The sequence below is a fragment of the Trachypithecus francoisi genome, unplaced genomic scaffold (assembly GCF_009764315.1).
Source record: "Trachypithecus francoisi isolate TF-2019V2 unplaced genomic scaffold, Tfra_2.0 Lachesis_group10, whole genome shotgun sequence".
Classification (NCBI taxonomy): Eukaryota; Metazoa; Chordata; class Mammalia; order Primates; family Cercopithecidae; genus Trachypithecus; species Trachypithecus francoisi.
Window position 1 is genome coordinate 69,301,643 of NW_022681455.1, and position 16,742 is coordinate 69,318,384.

General features: G+C 34.9%; 1 protein-coding gene across 49 annotated transcripts in view; it reads left to right on the forward strand.

The window, feature by feature from the left end:
* Positions 1–16,742, forward strand: part of RIMS1 (regulating synaptic membrane exocytosis 1) — a 519,140-nt gene that overhangs the window by 376,225 nt on the left and 126,173 nt on the right. For 23 of the 49 annotated variants that reach the window (XM_033217607.1, XM_033217624.1, XM_033217610.1 and 20 more), the window contains one exon: positions 10,738–10,809. The exons of the other annotated variants lie outside the window; for them this stretch is intronic. In XM_033217607.1, coding sequence (XP_033073498.1) covers positions 10,738–10,809 — 72 coding nt within the window. The remainder of the gene's footprint in view (positions 1–10,737; positions 10,810–16,742) is intronic. 49 annotated transcript variants of the gene reach the window in all.

Genomic DNA, 16,742 nt, shown 5'->3' on the forward strand with positions numbered 1-16,742 from the left:
AATATTTCTTTATTTTATCTATAGAACAAAAGCCAGTACAGTGGAAAAGAAACTTTTTAAAACATTCAGATTAGATTGACCAATCCTTGAAATAATTTTTAAAAATTAAATAATTTAAAATTAATGCAAAATGTTATTTTATAAATATTTACCACCTTTAAGAGTATGTTCCACACATTTTTATCTTCTGCTCAAAATTTGCTATTCGATATCTTCACTTGCTTCATGGCTTCTTCAAAGCCTGACTTGAATCATGCCAAGTTTGTCTATTTAAGATTGATTAAACAAAGGCTTCCAGAGGATTTCAGAATTGAGTATATCCTGAGTGACAAAAACCCTTTGCTATGTTTGGCTGGATGGTCTAAAATATCCAAGTTGTATCTGGTAAGTTTTCAGAAAGAAAACTTTCTTTTTGAAATGTTAGGACTAAATTCCTTTGGAGAGTTATAAAGTCTTATACCTAAATGAGTCCTTTAAGACTATCCACTTATGGCCGGGCGCGGTGGCTCAAGCCTGTAATCCCAGCACTTTGGGAGGCCGAGACGGGCGGATCACGAGGTCAGGAGATCGAGACCATCCTGGCTAATACGGTGAAACCCCGTCTCTACTAAGAAAAATACAAAAAACTAGCCGGGCGACGAGGCGGGCGCCTGTAGTCCCAGCTACTCGGGAGGCTGAGACAGGAGAATGGCGTGAACCCGGGAGGCGGAGCTTGCAGTGAGCTGAGAAGCCGGCCACTGCACTCCAGCCTGGGCGGCAGAGCAAGACTCCGTCTCAAAAAAAAAAAAAAAAATTAAGACTATCCACTTATTCCTTCTTTCATACAAGAAAGCCAATATCTATAGAAAAATGTCCTGTTAGAATTTTCATATATAATAAATAAAAAAATTTAATTCTGACCCATTCAATGTCTTATTTCCTCAGTTTTAACTAGATGTTTGAAATCTGTGGCTGTACACAGACAGAATCTAAAGGTAACTTAACAAAGTAATGAACCAGTTTTCTAACTTGTGTTTACTGTTAATCACAAGAAAAGTATTATTGTAAATGCTGAGCTGAAAAGCATCCATTTAATTGACATACTTTTGCAAATAAAAACCAGTGAAACTAAAAAAATTAATGCTAATTTATCATTTCATATGTCTATGTTCTTCGCTTTTGTTTATCAGTATCGTTTACTTACAGCTTTTAAAGTTCAGTAATTAGCCCTGTGGTTTTTGACAAGACAATTTAAGAATTCACTGGTAGCTTTCCCATGAATTATTTCTTCATATCACTGTTTCAACATTAAAGAACATTTTTATTTCTTCTACTTAACTGTGTTCCTGCTTTGTATTAAATTCACACATCCCCACCTTTGCAACTCTACCCAGTAATTTCAGAGCCTGGTATCACAAAATCATTGGTACCTTATTAAACCTATTTATTCAAACGTAAGCCAGATTCCTGAAGATGCATCTTTAAGAACTTAAAGTTACATTAATACGTATATATTTATAGATTAAATATGCACATAGAAGTACATTTTGGAAGAACAAAACTACACTTACTAGGCAGATTCCAAACGTCTCCTGAATAAATTGTTTCTTTATTCACTTGTAAGATTACAGGTTTTAATGTTCTTAAAGTATTGTAACTTATCTTTCCAAGGCTTATAAAAGTGAAAATTAAATTATGGAGCAAAGAATCTACACTTTGCCTTTATGGGGTGCTTTTCCAGTCCTGTTGTTCCATGTATTCTTTTATTTTAGGAGTTACTAAATGTCCTGTTTTTTCCTGTCTTGTTCACTGGGCAAACAGGGGTAGATGGTCCCCCTCCCTAGATAGGAGACGACCTCCTAGTCCCAGGATTCAAATCCAGCATGCGTCTCCGGAGAATGACAGGTACTAGTCAACTCCTCCTCACAGACAAGTGGCTTCTAGAAGCTTATAGGCCACCAACTGAAGGATAACCAAGAGAAGTGTTGAATGTGCTGTGCTTTATTCCAGAAGCCAGAGCCAGATATGTTGGATGTAGCCAACTCTAGTAAAGCACCTCAGAATATTTACTGAAATGAGGATAGCATACAAATGACAGAGTTTAAACACAGTGAAGTCAGGATCCATTGAAAGAATGTTCTGTTTTGAAGGGCATTTGATTGTGTTTTGAATTTCTGGAAACAAATTTAAATACTGTTTTTGTTGACAAGTAAATAAATAAAAATTCTCAGGTGCTTTAGATTATACTAAAATCTGTCACAGAGCCTATTGTTTGTTATATTGGTTGATGGTTTTATCTCAGTTGTCTTGTTTTGCTGCTGTGTACACTCGTTAACAATGAAGTTTAGGCTTTGATTATATTAAGAAATGTCTGTTTTATAAAGTAAAATACCTGCTTTTTATATATATTATAAATATTGTATTGTTAAACACAATATTGTCCAGGGCTAAGGGGTCAGTACACAAGGTAGGTTTTTAAAAATAGCATCAGTGCTTTGAATCCACTTTATGCTGATATGTCAGAAGTGCCACAACATATATTTTCCATTACTTTGTTCTTCTCAGTTTGAAGTTGACCCAGTTTTCCTATTTTATGGTGTTTATATATATAGGCTTTATCTTTAAATGTGTTTTCCTGACTGGTCACAAAGGTTTTTGGATGTTTGAGATGCTTCTCTTCTGGTTCAAGCAGAAATTCAGCCAACACATTGGTAATATTTATTCAGCAGATAAGTAGATGTGGTATCTCAGAAGCAGCACGACTAGTCATGTAAACATACAGTTTTTTTTTTAGTGTGTGTATGTATGGCAGAGTAATTTAAGCCCTAGGTAAGCGCGATACAATTTATTTTCTGTATTTGTAAGCAATCAAGATATCCTCAGGATTTTAGCTTGAAAGAAAAAGGAAACATTGTCACCAAGAAAAAAATTAAGGTTGTTTTACGGATATTGGAAAATACTACAAACTGATATTTTATGAAGGTTTCAGGAACGTTTTAGCATCTTTTAATCTCTAAGATACTTGCCTCAATGTGATTTATACTTACGTATTTGGAAACTAAATGTAATTCTTTCTGCTACTATCTGATTTCTAGGATAGAAATTCTGGTACTAGAAAAACTAGTAACCAATCTAAAAAGTGTTACAAATGTAGAGTCTTCTCAAAAAAGAATATAAAATAATTGTGTAAATAAAATAAAAATTTATATCTATATTGCTACTCATTTATTCAATAAATACTTATTGTACCCCTACTATGCACCCTATTCTAATGACTAGGTCACAACAGTGATTAAGACAGACAAAGTCCTGGCCATCATGGAACTTAGAATTTTCTTTTAGAAAAGATAATTCTGTGCCAGGCATAGTAGCTCACACCTGTAATCCCAGCACTTTGAGGTGCCAAGGCTAAGTGGGGAGGATTACTTGAGCCCAGAAGTTTGAGACCAGCCTGGGCACCATAGTAAGACTGCATCTCTGCAAACAGTTTCAGAATTAGCTGAGTGTGGTGGCACGTGCCTGTAGTCCCAGCTACTCAGGAGGGTGAGGTGGGCACACAATCTGTGAGCCCAGGAGGTCAAGGTTATAGTGAGCCATGGTCATACCACTGCATTCCAGCCTGGGCAACAGAGTGAGACCCTGTCTGCCTCCCATCCCCAAGAAAATAAAAAAAGAAAAGATAATTCTAGAAAACCTTTGTATGTATTCCAAAACAAATAAAATAGTAGATTTCATCTTCTGTATTGACTGAGTATAGGAAAATTAAACATGATGATCTTTGTAATGAATATAAATGTAAGTTTATCTGGGCATTGATTAAGCAAAATGGAAATTCAAATAATACTTTCAGTTCTTACATACATGAGATGTTATTAGCTTAATTTAGTGGTATATGAATTATTCCATTTGATTGTCTAGATTATAACTATAAGAGTAGATTTTGGGAGCAGAAATGATCCTTTTAGATAAGATTATTCAAATAAATTCTTACTAAATACATAATTTTGAGTACATATTTTGCTTTTGTATGATGACGTATTTATAGATAAGTCCTATGTTCAACCAAAATAAATACATTTTATATGTCTTGATACTATTATTTATTACTGTAGAGAATAGAAAATTATTACAATACAATTGTATTAAAATATAAGATGAATATGTACTTACAAAATGAGAGATAAATTATGTCAACTAATGTTACATTCATAGGTTACCCGGTCAACCACTTGGCAAATCATAATGAACAGTGGCATTTCATTTCTCATCAGCTCTGATTTTACTCATTCAGAAGTTTCTGCCAATTTCTAAATGAAGTAAATATGACATGAGATTTGGATATAGTGAATGTTCATAAGAATTTAGGCATTAGGTGACTTTTATCATTGGACACTGGTAGCCAGGAAAATATTCTAAAGTTAATAACAATTTATACAATTCAGTTTTGGATATCTTCTATCAGGGCCATAGTTGATTATTTTGAAAATAACATTGTAATGCAGAACGTAAATTATTCCTTAAGAGAGTTCTCCAGTACATTCAAATAAACTGAAAGCATTTAGTTGCCCTCTTGTTTCCCACAGCATATATGTGTACACAAACACATAATGTTTAGTGAACTATTTCTCCATAATTTAATTTTAGTAGTAAGCATTCTCAGTTTTATCTCAAGTGATACCATAGATTTATTTGGAATTAACAAGAAGGTAGGTTTATCTAAGAATATTTTCTAGAAATTGAGGAAATTTAAAACATTGATGAAGAAAAAGTACATGAATTTGGAATCCCAGGGCATATTTCTGATATTAAAATTGTAGTGAAAATTTTCTTGTAGTTTTATTTCTAAAACTGTTGACCCTTAAAAAAAATCGTTCCAATAACAAAGCATCTCCTTATAAATAACATTATTTTAATACATGAAAATACTAATGAATCTCTATATATGTAATTATATGAGTTTTAATTAAACTTAGATTGAGTTGTAGCTTGAAATTAACCAAAATGTGTGAGTAGCCATTTAGAAAAATATATTTTCATATGGCCCTGAAGCATCAGAGTTCTGAGTTTAGTGCTTACAGTTTAATCAATCATCTTTAAGAATGAAAGGCTAGTGTAAGTTATTATTGAATAAAACTTTAAACTATTTTGGTAAATGTTTTATTCAAGAAAATGCAATATTTTCATTGGGTCCATTTTGAGGTATATTTTAACATGTCACTGACTTTAACAAATAGCTGGAGTTACTATCTTCAACATTTTGATTGAGAATGGTATATATATGTGTTTGTGTATATATGTGTGTGTGTGTGTTTGTATATATAGCACATTAAGACAGTATAAGCCATCTAAGTAGTCAGCCGTATGTATACACACATATATGTATATACACACATATATATGTATATATGATTTTTAACGGTACAATTTAGTAGTGCTTAACTCAAATACCAAAAATATTTGGTAAAATAATCTTATTTCCAGAACTTTAAATTTTTCAGTTAAGTAAAGCATCCCACTATATTTAATTACTGAGTTGTTCTGCTAAAGTGGCTCTAATTTCTTTTGCAGATAACCAAATTTGTGTGGTTTCCTATGCCTATTAGTTGGTAGCAGCTACTTGTCTCTAAGAATCCTCAACCAAAATTGTCAAGTGGTTTCTTTTGATTTAAAATGAATTAATCTTATTCCTCCTTTGAAAATATTCTGGGACAAACAAGTCACAAACTTTTTCACTTCCAGGATTCATGGCAGTTGCCACATATTTTCAGAGTTAGTGAAGAACCACTTATAAATAAATTCAGTACATTACCTTATTTCTTTTTGCTCTATAACATCCTTTATTATCTGTGCTTTTCAAAAATACTCTTTGAATGAATGAACAAAGTGTATCCATGAACTAAAATATGGTGAGTCTATTTAATAGCTACAGTCATATACATAAACATCAATAATATACAGGAAGGTAAATGTATCTTAATTGCATGCATCCATTTTCACTGCATAGGAACATCTCTTATTTAGGTTGATTCTATTCCAATTTAATTTTTCCTTCCCAAACTTAATGAGTAAATAGGGTGATAGAGATTTGCATTGCACATTAAGACAGTATAAGCCATCTAAGTAGCCAAAATATGGACAGATATATTCTTATGATACAAGTGTTAACTCTAATTAAATGAAAACATTATGTAGTAGACTTTTGCTACAGTATTTCCAAAGCAAAACAAAAGTCTACTACATAATGTTAATTTCATCCTTAAATAAAATTTTAGTATTAATTTTGTCATTTAATAAAATTTTAATGCCTTCAGAAAAGCTTTATTTACCAATGTCTTTAGGGAGTTACCCTTACTGAAATTAGATATTGAAAAGGAAAATAAAACACATAAATTTTTAACAATTATCTCTGTTTTTCATCAGTTCATTTTATAAATCTTCACACTAAATTAATAGAGAGGAAATAATCACTGAAAATGGAACTTCAAAAGAATTGAGGTTTAAGTAGAAACATCCCATTTTCTGATTTTTACTCTTGCTTTGATTTAATAATAAAATAATTGCTCTTATACCTTACATTTGAATGTACTTTTATAGCTTTAAAAAAATTTCTTTAGTACACTGTGAACTAGAAAGCATAAGGCCAAAAATCACATAAAAATTCAGTTGTGAATAAAGGGAGAAAAACTCAAGATTTCTGATTCTTGCATGTGTAAACCAAGTAAATATTCTTTATGAATAATACTGTAAAGATAAAAAATTTATACCAGAACAAGAAAGCATGTTTAGACTTAAAAAATGTCTAATGACTATAAACATAATGAAAACACTGAAACAGTCTTGTCTTGTTCACTCGTGCCCAGGGATCTCTCAGGTAAACATCTAATCATTCAAAGTGAACATGTGGCAGAGTCAGCAGATAACTTAAGTACTTAGGGGTGTGAGGTGTGATGGTGTTATCCTCATCAACTTATTAAGGTCTGTCATAGCTCGAATAAGACACATAAACTTTTATGGACTAACTTTCTTCATCTCTAAACTTAACTGGTTATACATGGGATAGTGGAATTTTAATGTCTATAGGACAATTAAAATTACTATGGATTGTTCTAGCCTTTCCTATTTTACATCTCTCAATCCAATTTATTCTAAGAAATGGCTGTGTTAAAATATACAATATTTTGGCTATAATTTAGGATTGAAAATAGAAAATAACATTAGAATTTTCTATCTTATTCTCTGCTCCTTTACAGGAAATTATTGCAATTAAGTGCATATCATTTTAACTCAATTTGCATATTCTTTTAAGGGGTTAGAAGAATTGTAAAGACATATCCTTTGTAGTTTTCTTTAGGAGAATCTTTAATGAAAGTAAATTTCATTGATATTTGAAGAGAAAAAAGGGGCATCCTCAATAAGAGGGTTAAAAATGAAAATAAAAATTAAAAAGTTAGATTATGAGCCTTTGCATGAATATTTGTTATCCAGTTATAGACCACTGGCTCTGAGTTTTATATTTTTATAGATGAGTAAGAAAAGTCTTTGCCTTCAAGAAACAAATATTTAAAGCAATATTTTAATAGCACCACTTGCTAATTCCAAGTAATGCAAAAAACAGTCAATTCTAATTCTATGTAATACTACAAAAACTACAAATACTACAATCTAAGTACTACTGAAATATTTAAAATTAGCAAAACCTGTGCAGTGGTAGTGGTATTATGGCCACTCTTTAGGTAAAAGAAAACTAAAGCATGGAGACATTAAGTAACTTCACCAAAATCGCCTGACTAGCCAGAAACAGAGCTGAGATTACACCCAGTCTGACTCTAGAATTAATTATTTTAGCCAGAGATACAACATAATTACTGCTGTTCAGGTTATGGACTCTCAGTTCACCTCCTGGCTAGATGTTGAATGACCATGTAAGCTAGAACAAAGTAATCTCTAACTCTCAATTTTCTTATTCCTAAAAAGGATAAAAGAGTAGTACCTACTTCTGAATTGGAAAGAAGATATAAGATAATGCAGATAAAGTGAACATGCTAGCACAGAGAAAGCTCTCAGTAAATGTTGTATATTAGTAATATCATCATCACTGTTTTAACAATCATTGATTACTGAGATAATCTAATATATGAATCCATTACATTTTAGGAGATGAAAAGAGGAGGAGGAGTTTGAAAGTTTCACAGAGGAAATGAAATATCAATTGGGTCTAGAAATTAATAGAAGTTGCCAGGGATCAGAAGAAAAGCAGGCTATTTCAAAAAGATGCCTATAACCCTTTGATTGTACAGAAGTCTTATTCAAGGGCCCACCAGATTCTACACGATTTCTCTGTCTTCTCCTATAAAATTTTTCATCTGAATCACCTCTCTTGACCCCTGCCTCCTTATTATATCTTATTATTTCTTCCCTTTTCCTGAGGTGCTTTTTCTCTAACAATATACATGGCTATCTCTTTCACTTTATGTCTTTGCCAAAATGTCACCATTTAAATAAGTCCTTTCCAACCACCCTACTTAAAATTGCAATCTGCCCCTGCCCGTAAACTCCCACCTTTTTACCCTGGTTTACTTTTGTTGTTGGCATGTGTCACCTTTTCCCATACTATATAATGTACTTGTTTGAGCTACTTTTTGTTGTTTATTTTTTGTCTTGTATCAACAAAATGTACATTTCTTGAAGGTAGAGATAATTGTGGTTTTTTTCCACAGACATATTCCAACCACCTAGAACAGTGCCTAGTACATATACATGCACAAGTATTTGTTGGATGAATGAATGAATGATTGGAAATCTTAATGACAGTACATTTTGTGGGTCTTCCTGAATCTCTCCGCTCTCATCTGCTCTACTTGTGCTGAAGATGAGAAAAGGAGTATTTGATCTTCCAGTCAGTTGCCCAAGCACTGTGGGGACCAAGCATAAATTTCCCATAACTATATTTTTATTTCGAGCTCCAATACCTCCTGAGCCTGCAGATCTAATTACCAATCCTCTCTTCTCCCCTTACTTCTCATTCTCCCACTATGCTTATGCCTTCTTCCCTGTGCTTCAGGAACAAGATTCCATTCCCAACAACATCTCCCATTGATTTCAGCCATGAAATCAATCGTGAAGTCTCTGCCCGCCTACCACCCATGATCCCCTCTCCTGACCGTAGAAGCAATCAGGTAAATAAGGACCTTAATGTCAGAGAGAGAGAGTCATTTGTTAGTGATTTCCCGGCACCTGATTTCATGGTTTCGTTTCTTCATTCCAGAACAAAGATACACCCATAAGGCGTGTGTCAGAATCTATCTCTTCCACTCTCTTTGCTGTATAGTATATAACAGAAACAGCTTAGGAGCCAGATAGACTTAGATTTTAATCCTAGCTTTGCCACTTTCTAACTGAGTAGCCTTTCCCTAAGCCTGTTTCTTCATCTACAAAATGGAAATGACACATTCTTAAAGGATTTTCATGGAGTTAAAATACCTTCATACCCCCGTCAGTGCCTGCCATAGTTATCCCTCAATATATTGAGTACCCTCTTTTCTAACTGGTAAGGGAATATGATGTCTCCTTCCTCTATTTCTTCCTTTTTTATCTTAGAAGTGGGATGTCAGATTAACACGAGTCTGAAAACACACAGCGGAAACCCTGAATTGAAGGGGCAAGAGAGTGTGAACACAATTTCTGGCGAAAGTGGAAGAGATTGGGAGAGATGAGCAGTCTCAGAACTCTGTAACAGCCTGTGAAGGCTTGTACCTTGATATGTGTTCCTAGTGCCTAGCAGAACTTGGTATATAGTAGGTACTTAATTAGGATGTCACACATTAATAAGTAAAGACAATATTTGTCTCAACATTGTTGGGGGAAAGGGATATCAGTAAAGAAAAATAAGCTTAATTTGTAGATAATATTAAATACACATTCTTAGGGTTTCACTCTTTTGTAATAAGTGTGAGCTTCTTGACCACAATATTTTACATTGCTTAAATATATGGTACTTCAGACATTTTAGGCTAATTAGACATATGTAAGCTGCCGTAGAGAAGCAAACTTTTTATAGAAAAATTATTTCTGTGGGAAAAATGCATTTCAAATGTTCAATGCACATATGTACTTTTAAACAGTAGAATAAACTGGGGACTGTGGTTTGCAATGTGATTAAAATGCTATGTGCTTTAAAAATACTATATAGTTTACACAAGCATCTATGAAAAATTTTTAAATGAATTTAATAGTTTATATAAATACTTTCATTTATGTAAAACATCTTTAACTATAGCATTTTTCTTCTCTTTTCTTCACAATTTGTGGGGAACAGAACGAAAAAATCTTTGTAGCACCAAGTTTCAACTTGTGAAAGTGGAGGGCATTTCACCCCTTTGAAGCCTTTCAGCACCTAAACTATTACCATCATCACATTTGTCATTATTACGTTTCATCATTGTATTTGTTTGGTCATCAGCAGAGGCTAAGTTGCTCAGTAGGGATTCATATTGTAGACATACTTGTCTAGACTAATGAAATGTCAGCTTCTCGCATCTTCTGTTGGGCAACTTGTGTCTTCCACTTGGCACCAATTCTGGTTTTCATTTTATTTATTCATTCATCATTCATTCGTTTATTTATTTTTGAAAAGTACTGACTGACAAAATCATTTAGGTAATATAGTTGCCATTTTTCATGTCTATTGCGTTTATCATTGTATGATGTTAATGTAGCTTTATTCATCATATATTTTGTGTTTAACATTTCATTCCACAGGCACTCCAGAAAGTCTGAAAGATCTAGCATCCAAAAACAGACTAGGAAAAGCACTACCTCTGATGCAGAAAGGTAGGCTTGGTGTTGTGGTGTGCTGACATCTTCCATTTTATGAGTATATTTAGGGGTGCTGTCACTCATTTTACATGATCAGTTCTTAAACACAATTGTGATGTTTAAAGGCATTCATGTAACTAAACCTACCCCTAAATGGAAATGATCTCATTGAAGAAGAGAAGGATAATTTCAAGGCATTTCTTAAATCTTAGGGTTTAAAAAATAATTATGTATTTCTCTTAGTGATCATTCTGATTACTAATAAGGATTAAATCCATACTCATTCCTATATACATATTAGAACATTAATATTTTGTTTCTGATATCATTTTAAATATTACCAATGAATGTAGTGCCTGGAATATGCAAATTATTGACTGTCTTATTTATCTAAATAATGCCATCTTTTAAAAAAATCACTTTTCTACAAATTTATATTCTAATATTCTACTGGTATATTATAACCAAGGATATACATTGAGTTAGTGTAAAAATTATAAGAGATTGCTAACCTTTTGTTTGCAATTTGTCCAATTCCACAAAGGTTTTAAGTATTTTTAGGTACAACATATTGACACTTTTTGTTGTTAACATGGTATAAAAAGACCTAAGAATTGCAACTAACATATATTCATTCACCCATTCATTTATCCAACAATGATTGAGAGCATGTAAAGGGACACAGATGTAAATAAATGAGTGTATTCAAGTATCATAGTTTTCATATAGAGGTATGCACAGGTACAGTATGAACATAAGGAAAGGTGTGGGGTAAGGATGTAATTAGGAAATGCTTCATAAACAGATGTCCCTTGAGCTAAATCCAAATACATAAAAGTATGTGTGAAGAGTGGAGTATTCTAAGAGGGGACAACGTGAGAAAACACTGAGATTGGAAATATTTTCTTGAGTTTGGGGAAATGATACCAGTTTTGGGATGGAGAACAGGATTCAGTGGATAGAAAAGAGGCCTGAAAATAAAATCAGAGAAATTCTGAGAGGTTAAATGAGTGACATCACTATGCCATGTTAATACCATGCTAAAGAATTTCAACTTCTTTATTGATCTGAGAGCCACAGATGTACTTTAAACATGGGAGGCAGAAGATCTGTTTTGAGTTCCAGAATTATAGATCACTTTGATTTTTGGAAGGTGGACCAAAGGACCTAGGGGTAGATGCAAGGCATCAGCCAGGCTATCCCAATAGGCCTAGTAGAGATAGAATTTGTACAATTCAGTGATTCATTCATTTAACAGATATGTACCAACTATGTGCTAAGTTCAAGTAATAAAATAACAAGTAGCAAAAGAGAAAAGCTTTCCAGAGGATATTAACACTTGAGTTGAGATCTGAAAAATGAGTAGGTGTGAGACATATCAATGGATATGGTAGGTAAAAGGGAGATGAAATTTACTTCTGGACAGTGGTCTGTGGAGATATGACTATTTAGGGAACTTGATTTACAATGGAGTAAGGATACAGGGGACTCACGAAAAGTGTTGAGTAGTAAAAGGAGTTGGACTTTGAGGAAGGAAATTGATCGATAGCCTTTGATGAAACCATGTTTGATTTTCACGTTCTTTAATCCCAGCTCAATTAACTGCAATTTCTTTACCATCATTGTAAATAACTATGATTTCTTAGATAAATTTTCAATCTTCAACCATCATTTTCAGCCCCTCTACAGAATTTCAATTATTTTGATATGACTAAACCTTTTCCTTGAAGTTGTATTCTTTTAATTCTATTCAGTATTCTTTCATTCATTTTTTAAAAGTACTAGTTGAAACTGGGCATGGTAGCTCACACTTGTAATCCCAGCACTTTGGGAGGCCAAGGCAGACAAATCACCTGAGGTTGGGAGTTTGAGACCAACCTGGAGAAACCCCATCTCTACTAAAAATACAAAAGTAGCTGGACATCGTGGTGCATGCCTGTAATCCCAGCTACTCAGGAGGCTGAGGCAGGAGAATTGCTTGAACCTGGGAGGCGGAGGTTGCAGTGAGCTGAGATTGTGTCATTGCATTCCAGCCTGGGCAACAAGAGCAAAACTCCGTCTCAAAAAAAAAAAAAAAAAAAAATTGCTGGCCGGGTGCAATGGCTCAAGCCTGTAATCCCAGCACTTTGGGAGGCCGAGACGGGCGGATCACGAGGTCAGGAGATCGAGACCATCCTGGCTAACACGGTGAAACCCCGTCTCTACTAAAAAAATATAAAAAAAACTAGCCGGGCGAGGTGGCGGGCACCTGTAGTCCCAGCTACTCGGGAGGCTGAGGCAGGAGAATAGCGTAAACCCGGGAGGCGGAGCTTGCAGTGAGCTGAGATCCGGCCACTGTGCTCCAGCCTGGACGACAGAGCGAGACTCTGTCTCAAAAAAAAAAAAAAAAATTGCTAGTTGAGTGACTACTGTGTGTAGTTATATATTAAGGATATATTAGTGAACAAGTTTTTTGGCAATAGTATATACTATTTTAGAAAATGATAGATGATGTCAGAGTCAACTGGAGGTGCTTAACTCCAGATTAGTGATATTGAAGCATCTGCCTTTGCAACTCTGAAAGTAATCTGCGAATAAACACAAATCCTCCAATCAGAATAGCAAGGATTTGATAGACTTTTATTTTCAAATGTATGGCACTTACGAATTATATTCCTAGTACTCTTGCCTTTCCTTTGCTTATAGTTTAAAGTAGAAAGCTGTAACCTTTTAGATGTGCTTGATTATAATTAAAGCTTTTCATTGATTTTTATTAGAGTGTAAGCTACATGCCTAGTTTCTGTGTGAATTGTTGAATAGCAAGTTACCAGAGAAGAACTGTCCTGGGTTTTCTAATTTATGTTAGCTGTGAATAAGAGCTATCAAGAAGATACCTTGAATTTACGTCTAGCTACACGTGAACCGAAGACACAGTATAAATGCTTTGGACACTGACTCCTGGCCTTTGAGAGTTGATAACTTCCCAAAAGGAGTCATACTACACAGTTTTGCATTGGTTTCTGGCAAAATTTGCTGTTTAATGATCATAATTTTAAAGGCCTTTTATTGCCCTCAACAAACGTAACCTCATGACAGATAGCCTTGTAAGAATATATTTCGAAAGAGATGATGACCAGCTGTGGTTAGGAGACAAGTAGAACTGATTTATATCTTTTGTGCCAAGCCACTTAAGCATCATATTTTCTTGGGAAGCTTCTTGATAAGATAAAAGTCTAGCTTTTCATCTTCATGTGAATTCACCCATGAGAACTGCTGCCCATCATTTCTGCATTCCATTCTAGTGACTTTTCTTCTTGTGGAAACTACACTCTACATTCTAACTGGGGGATGCTTTATTTCTTTATTGGGACTACTATTTAGAATTGCTTACATAGGCATTTTATGGTGTGTTCTTGCAAAAGAGCCTGTGCAGGCCTGTAAGGGACCAGCACAGTAGGAGCCACTTTGAAAATTTGACCTTAAATACCACATACATGTCCATCCTTTAACAAGTTGTTTAAAAACAAAAACAAAAAACAAAACCATATTTTTTTTTTAGGTTTTGGTAGAAGCAATTTACTGCAAGTCCATTTGCAGCAACAAAAATGTCTGACTAAAGATTCAAATTTTTATTGAGAAGTGTGTTTTACTTAAGTGTAAATCAAAACTCTAGTCTTAGGCCGGGCGCGGTGGCTCAAGCCTGTAATCCCAGCACTTTGGGAGGCCGAGACGGGCGGATCACGAGGTCAGGAGATCGAGACCATCCTGGCTAATACGGTGAAACCCTGTCTCTACTTAAAAATACAAAAAACTAGCCGGGCGACGAGGCGGGCGCCTGTAGTCCCAGCTACTCGGGAGGCTGAGGCAGGAGAATGGCGTAAACCCGGGAGGCGGAGCTTGCAGTGAGCTGAGATCCGGCCACTGCACTACAGCCTGGGTGGCAGAGCAAGACTCCGTCTCAAAAAAAAAAAAAAAAAAAAAAAAAAAACTCTAGTCTTAGATGAAGGAGCGTAGGCATGGATTGAACTCAGTGGTAAATGTTTAGATACCTATTTGGAGATGAACTAGAGTCAGGCATACATAAGTTTGAATTAAACCTCTTTTTTTTTTTTTTTGAGAGTCTCGCTCTGTTGTCCCGGCTGGAGTGCAGTGACACGATCTCGGCTCACTGCAACCTCTGCCTCCCAGGTGCAAGTGATTCTCCTGCCTCAGCCTCCTGAGTAGCTGGATTACAGGCGCACACTACCATGCCCAGCTAATTTTTGTATTTTTAGTAGAGACGGGGTTTCACCATGTTGGTCAGGCTGCTCTTGAACTCCTGACCTGGTGATCCGCCTGCCTCAGCCTCCCATAGTGCTGGGATTACAAGCGTGAGCAACCATACGCAGCCACAAACCTCATGTTTTAAAAATGAAGAGATACAGATATACATATTAGAGTGGTAGTTGTTAAATACCATTGTTGATATATTTTGATTCCACAAACTCTCAAACACAGTTCTGTTAAGTCCTGCCAAATAATTTGATACTTGGACATATGATTTGTGTTATAAGATTCATGGCACATCCTGAGATGTGAAATTACCATTTTTTTTCTCATGATACACAAACAATCCTATCTCTCTAGACAGAAAAGAGAGCAAGCACTGGAGCTGGACAGACCTGTGTGGATCCTGCCTCTACCACATTTTAGCTGTTTATCTTTCTCCGAGTCACTCTATGACCCTCAGTCATAAAATCAAATAAAAATAAAATAAAATAGTAATAATAACACTTCCTAGTGTGTGAGAATACAAAAAGGTACATAGGTTTATACTTGTGTGTGTACACATGTAGATACATGTATGCATGAATACATGCATGCCTGCATATGCGTGCAAACACTTTCAGTTCCTGTCATGAATAGATGACCCTATACTGATACTCAGTAAGGAACAGCTGTTACTGTTATGTTATTTATCCATCCTACACTCCCTGTTTCATTCTCTAACAGGTTGTTCTAAATCTCTGTCATTCTTCTTAACATCCTTACATTCTTAGCACATCCCATTTCACTGAAAAGATCAGGGCACAACAGCCTGGATTCTTTCAACTTTACATCCTGTACCTCAGAATATCTTGATTAATTGTCCTTTCCTCTTGCCTAAAAACAAACTATACTTGGTTCTAGTATCTCTCCTCTGCAAAACCTTGCTCTTCTCTCTGCAAGCTCTGCATTTTTCCTCTCCCCAGCTTCCCCTTCATAATTCATCATTGCTACCACATTCCTTTCTTCCTCTGGCAAAGTGGCTTTCTGTGCTTCTCCTTTGGTCTGTGATCTCATGCTTGTTACAGAGTGGCTGGGGGCAGGAACTCTTTCATTATTGAGGGACTTTTCATGTCAAAGAAAAAAGCATATCTTGTGCTAAACGATTAACCTCAAACATTACAGGCTGTTTTCAGACACTGCAAGCCTTGTGGTTCAGGAGATGGAACACTATATGTGGTTGAGCTGTGAATGTTCACCCAGGAAGCCATTTATTTGCTCCTGAGATTGCTTTTTATACTTTTGCCATTTAGTTTGATGTCACAGAAAGTTCACCTAAATTATTTACATTTCAAGTCACATTTGAGCTTTTCTTTTAGTGCTTGTGAATTGCTTTAAGGAATGGGGCAAGATTTAAGTGAAATTGTAATATCCATGACATTTCTCAGTAATAAGGTGAAAACTGTGTAATTCCATTTGCAAGCCACATTTAGAAAGTGTATCTTGAACAAGGATTGAAGTTTATTGTCATGATAATGGCTTTCAAAGAGTAATAGATAAAACTCTCGTCACTGGAAAGGACTTGATGATGTACTCTATCCCATAGAAATTAATTCTATATAGTTGAGTTAATGTGGATAGTCAATTTAGAATAAACAGTTTTAATATATAGAACACTATGAGTTACTTTTTATTTTAATTTGGAAATTGAGGAAACAGCCCAG